This window comes from Gavialis gangeticus, unplaced genomic scaffold (genome assembly GCF_001723915.1).
Source record: "Gavialis gangeticus isolate Ggan-Ray unplaced genomic scaffold, GavGan_comp1, whole genome shotgun sequence".
Lineage (NCBI taxonomy): Eukaryota > Metazoa > Chordata > Crocodylia > Gavialidae > Gavialis > Gavialis gangeticus.
The window spans coordinates 24,029,762-24,035,382 of record NW_017729004.1 but is presented as its reverse complement, the minus strand read 5'-3'; the positions used below and the strand labels follow the sequence as shown (position 1 = coordinate 24,035,382).

The 5,621-nt window shown below is 42.0% G+C and overlaps 1 protein-coding gene across 2 annotated transcripts in view; it reads left to right on the top strand.

Moving 5' to 3' along the window:
* The window catches only part of LARP4B (La ribonucleoprotein domain family member 4B), a 76,302-nt gene that overhangs the window by 63,336 nt on the left and 7,345 nt on the right, over positions 1-5,621 (top strand). For both annotated transcript variants that reach the window (XR_002095788.1, XM_019508169.1), the window contains exon 13: positions 2,740-2,904. Coding sequence is in view for 1 of the 2 variants with exons in the window: in XM_019508169.1 (XP_019363714.1) it covers positions 2,740-2,904 (165 nt within the window). In the remaining variant the exon portion in view is untranslated. The remainder of the gene's footprint in view (positions 1-2,739; positions 2,905-5,621) is intronic.

Sequence of the window (5,621 nt, the reverse complement as noted above, 5' to 3'; positions counted from 1 at the left end):
TTTTTTTTTTTAAACAACTAACCTATATGTTTTGTATCTTACCTTGGGTATCCCCATCCTGTAATGGTGACCCATGAGGTGCTCTTCTGCCAATGCCTTCCTGTGACCAAGGGTCTTAGTCTTGTTTCCCTTGATGAGATTTTTTTTTTTAAAACCCCTGTCAGCACTCTGTTCTTTAGGATGTATTTTCAAGAAGCATTAGATGTTGGGCCCTCATGTTCAAACCAATTTGGTAGGTTGTCTAGGTATGGAGTGAGAGAGCCCCCTGGTTTATTGTCCTTTATGACTCCAAGTGGAAGTGGCTTGTAGGCCACGACAAGCTATCTACTTCCTGTCTGACCCTTTCAAAATGGTCTCTGATTAGGAAGCACTTAAAGTGAACTACTATACTAAAAGCCAAACAATGTATATTAATGAATTAGTGCTGTACTTGTTTGTGCTGTGACTACTTCTAGAGCTCTACATGCTCTTTCGCTTTGGGGTTAGCTTTGTTTCACAGCTTTGTTTCAGTTGACCTGTTTGTCATTGTCATCTATATCGTACACTTAGGAAGAAGGCATTTCATATTCTCAACAAGACGTCTCGGGCCAGATGCCCAGCCCTCTAAACTCCTCATAGGAGAAATGAGATTTCATTGGTATCGTCATCCTCATTTCCTATCTGAAACCATCTCTAACAGACACATTTAGTGGCTTGTATTTCTCTGTTTTCTGTATCTTACGGCTCGCTTGAAATTCATTCATCTGAATGTATCAAAAGGTATCCAGCCAAAATGAAAGCAGTATCTTATCTTTTAATAAAACTTGCAAGGTTGTAGGCTGATGCTCTGCATGCACTTAAAGCAAAAACTTGTCCCTTGCTGGGTTGTCATGGAAAAGAGCGTAATTGTGGTCTCTAATGCTTCTGACCTGTCATCCAAACCTAATGCTGCTTTTGGCAGTTTCAGTCTTCTGTTCGCCTAGAAATCCCCAGCCCATCTTCTGAGGGCCTTGTACTGGAGTAATTGCCCATGAATCAGGTGATAGAGAAGCTGTTATTCTTGAAGTGTTGCATCTAATTTTTCTAATCTGCTACACACCTACCCCAGTTTGAAGTCTCTGGCTAAAGAATTCCCACATTAGGGAAGGAATGGAGGAGTATTTGGAACCAGCCCCGTTTGTACCTCTCCCTTAACACAGAGGAAAGGACCATGGATGAGTGTCCCTAATCTTGGTGGCTGTCAGTGTTCTCAACTCAGTGGCAGGAGGCACCGTGTTCACAAGAATGAATTGGCAGTCATGCTTTAAACAATTAACAGGAATTGACTTCCTTTACAGAGTGTCACCTTTTGGGGAACAAGTCTCAGAGTCAGTTCCTCTTCTTATCTGGCATCATTGCAGTTATGGAAAAGCTATTTCCTTGTTTGCAAGGCAGGATTGCAGCATGGAATCTTAGATTTTAGTTCAGTTGAAAGCTCATAAAAAAAATTGCACTTGCACACAAATCTTTACCCCGAATTGTTACCTTGTCTAGCTCTGACCTTTGTACAAGGACAACCTCTGTCTGCCTTGGACCACAGGTGCATTTGCTACAGGTTAACCTGAGGCAAGTCAGGCTCTTCTAGTTTGAGGGGAAAACAGTGCAAATGCATGACATAATCCCTAAAAGCAGTCTGACCCTGCCCTGGCAGTGGAAACCCTCTCCTGGATACAGTTGGTTGAGCTTTCAGATGCCCACAAATCAATGCAGACCTGTTTCTCTCTCGTTCAGGTGCGCATTGCAATCATCTTAATATAGTGAGCAGCATACAGTTTGCCCTAGGTTTATGCCCTAAGCCTCGCCTCTAACTGAAGCTATGGACAAGTAGACAATGTTGTTTCTGAGGAAGTGTTTTCTGTAATAACCGGTGTATTTTATAATTTCTGTAATATACTGTTGGGGTGTGTTTTAGAAATGTAGCTTGTATATACTGTTGCTACTGTTATCTGGGAAGTCCTTTACAGACTGTGATCTATGTACTTTTCAAAGTGGTGGCAGGAGAAAGCGTGTTGATACCCCATCACACCTGCTTTTGGCCTCTCACTGCAGTATGCCAGTTACCTTGCAATGCACATGACATCATTTAAATGCTGACTTGTTGTCTTTCTCTCCTGAGTGAAATGTTGTGCCCTAAACCTTATTTTATTTTGTATTCAGCTCAGTAAAAATACTCAATTACTAAAAAAGGAAGTACTGTACAGTATGAGATGCATATGTATGTCTGAATGAGCAGTTACAGTTTTCAAAATCTGCTATGCACACAGATTTTGTACCTGTATCTGTTTTGGATGGGGATGAGTTTTTTTTTGTCTATCAAAATAATTGTACTAGGACAACCACTAGTGTCATTATAGTTGGTTACAACTGCAAAATATGCTCTGTACCTGGAACAACTTCTGTCCTTTTGTGAAATGGAGACGCTGTTTCAGTGCAACTGGTTTCACGTATGGAGAATACTTGCTTAGCTATACTTGTATATTTAAAATGATGAAGCTTGCATTGGTGTACAAGATCTGTTCCACAGTGGCAGCACAGATTTTAATCGAAGGAGTTGCATGTTTTGAGAGAGCCAGTTGAGAATAAAAACACAAGGCTCTGACCTCTGCTATTTTAGGGCTTGATAATTTTGCACCAAACCAGTAATGTTCAATGTTTTGAGTCCTCTGATTTCCCTTCTGTGGTCTCATGGTAATTTCACCATATGCCACAATTCTATTGTAGAGAGGTCAAACACAGTCTCCGCCACCTCCAAAGCCTCCGTCTCCTAGTTTTGAACTGGGATTGTCCAGCTTTCCTCCATTACCTGGGGCTGCTGGCAATTTAAAGACCGAAGACCTGTTTGAAAACAGACTCTCCAGTGTGATAATAGGAACATCAAAAGAAAGAGTGAGTAGTCTCGAGTTTACTACTTTGCCACCAGAAGTGGATTGCATGCCTCTTGCTTCAGGTTCAGTTTTTATGCAATGACAACATGATTTAAGCAAAACTTCTGTGTGCTTTTACATAGGAAATGTCCATCAAATGTATAAGTCAGTTCATGTGTAACAAGTATCTTCAGCATTATCCTTGCTGTTCCCCTTGGCAGGAGCATCCATTCTTGCTGGAGGGCAACTTCAAAATTGTGGACTCTGTATGAATCAGCCTAACTCATTTTAATTGGCTGTTACTGATGTGGTTTCCTGGTTACATAAGATTTTTGTTTTTAATAGAACTGCATGTATTGATTTGCTTTCTGGTTGAAAATCAGTTTGTTTTTTTAAGCATGTATGAAACAGCTTCTAGTAGGTAAAAGGTATTGGAAAGGTAAAAATGTACTGGAATGTGAAGGAAGAGCCTTGAAAATCTCTATCTGCTGGGCTTTTCAGTTGGAAAGAGTTTGTGTTGCTCCACCATTCAGATCCAAGAGCAGTTTTACATCACTGAAGAACGCAAAAATATGTCAGAATGACTTGGCAACCACTACCTTCAAGCCATAGAGATGCAGTTCAAAACAGATGCAGGCTGCTCAGATTTCATCCTTAATTAGAACTTTGTTCCCTCTTCCATCTGCGGGCCCCAATTTATCCTCCATCAGGAGTGATAAAACTTTACTTGCTGCAAGCTGGGCTGTGCAGCTCACCATTAGCCCCCCTGCTAAACTTTAATACGATTGTGTATGCTTGTCAAAACTGTACCAACATTGTCGTGGTTGGTCCATAATAACAAATTTGGTGATGTAGTAGATAGTTGTGCTGTAATTCAAAACAATGTTGGCTGTAAAACTGGCCTACTTGACTCCAGGCATAGTTGCATCCTGCAGTGCAAGGATTATCCCCTTGAGTTAGAGATACTTATGTTGGGGACTCTCTGCAATGTCTGTATATCAAGGATGGGGGTGGGAAAGGAGTTGTGGCTGGAGAGGATGTAGTTACGGCCGTCTATTCCATAGTGAACCCTGGTTGTGTATTTGGTAGCTTGTAAGGACATCAGTGTAAGTTAAAATAGACTTAAGGTTTTTCTTCCCACTTGAGGTGGGAGCAGCCCTCCACCAGGCTCAGGGCAGTATAAAAGTGAGCTCTAAGCCACCTTTGTATGCACTCTCTCTTTATTTTTCCTAAGTGTGCTCTGGGTATTTTGACCTAAGCTGAGGATCCTGGCCCAGAGTATTATTAGAATATTTTACCCTTGTTAACTCCATTCTATAAAGTGTTTTTTAGCTTCCGTGCTTGCTCTACAAATGACTTCTGTGATCTTAAGCTGTAATACCAGGCTTTAGTTGTTAGAGCCATGGGCCAGTTTTCCTAATCTGGCAGCTATGTTCCATGTTTTATATTGTAGCTGGATGCAACAAGCCTACACTCTCTCCCCTGGAGGGGCAGCTTTTGTTCTGGATCTGGTGATCCTTTGACAATACAGTGTACTGCTGCACTGGTGGGAAGTGTCTTAAATTCTGACTTCTTTTTCTGATTTGGAATCACTGATGTTTGCAGGCCCTTTCTCTGAAAACAAGGGCTTTGTATGCTGTTCCCAACTGACATCCCAAGGATGCATTAATCAGCTCCCAAATAGGGGTGTTCCACCTTTTTTAGGATGTGGGCAAGGGGCCTTGAGTTGAAAGGGACCTGTTTGTAGATAGTGCTGGCTGTCATCTCAAGATCCCATTGCATATTTCAAAGATTCACAGCACTCCCCTGAAGTAGGGAAGTATTATTGCACTTGTTACACAGATGGATGAACAGGTGCACAGAGGCTGACTTTATATAGATTGCAGAAGTCAGTAGAAAAAAGGCAAGAATAGAACCCAGACTTCCAGTTTTTTCTCATCAGAACACAATACTTCCTCTCTAAATATAGCTGGGAAGCTATGCAGATGTTAATCATTCAGTCTTTGACCATAAAATTTTAGGCCTGAGTCATACAAAGTGCTGAGTTCTCTGGCACAGGGCTAGCACAGCACTTAATGCATGTGCATTAGTTGAAACTACTCTTATACTTAAAGCATGGGCACAAGTGCTTTACTAGTTTGGGGCCAGAGTGCTCTGCACACTGCATTTGCAAGCCTTCAAGTCACTTGGTTGTGTGCAGAGTCGTGTCTGCTCTGCTTCACTTCTAAGCTTCCAACTGCTTGCATGGCAAAGCTGCTCTTCAGTTTCAACAAAAATAAAATCCAAGATCTCAAGGTATGGACACCACAATGTGGCCACTTGGGAGGTCAAGTAGGGAGCACACCTGGCACACGCTTATTCTGGAAGGAATGCTATTCTCCATTCGAACATTCCTTCTAAGAAAGTCGGAAGTAAGTTTTACTGTGAATAAAGTAACTCCAGTGCATGTCATGAACCTGCACCCATTGTCAGTTTTACTCCTGGTAGCTTGGGGCAAACCAGCTCCTCTGCTACTCGGTGACCTGCCTCAGTCCTACATGTCTGCCTCAGCCAGTTAAGCTGGGCAGTGCTGGTTGTGTGTCTGCTCCTTGCAAAGTAAACTTACTGCTGAGGGTGTGTAACATATCCACACCCTCTGATTTTGCTTAATATATATTGTACACATTGTGACTGCTGATTTTTACTATCCTTCATTAACTTTACAGGTCCCTTCCCCCTGCACCTGCCCACTCTAGGAGC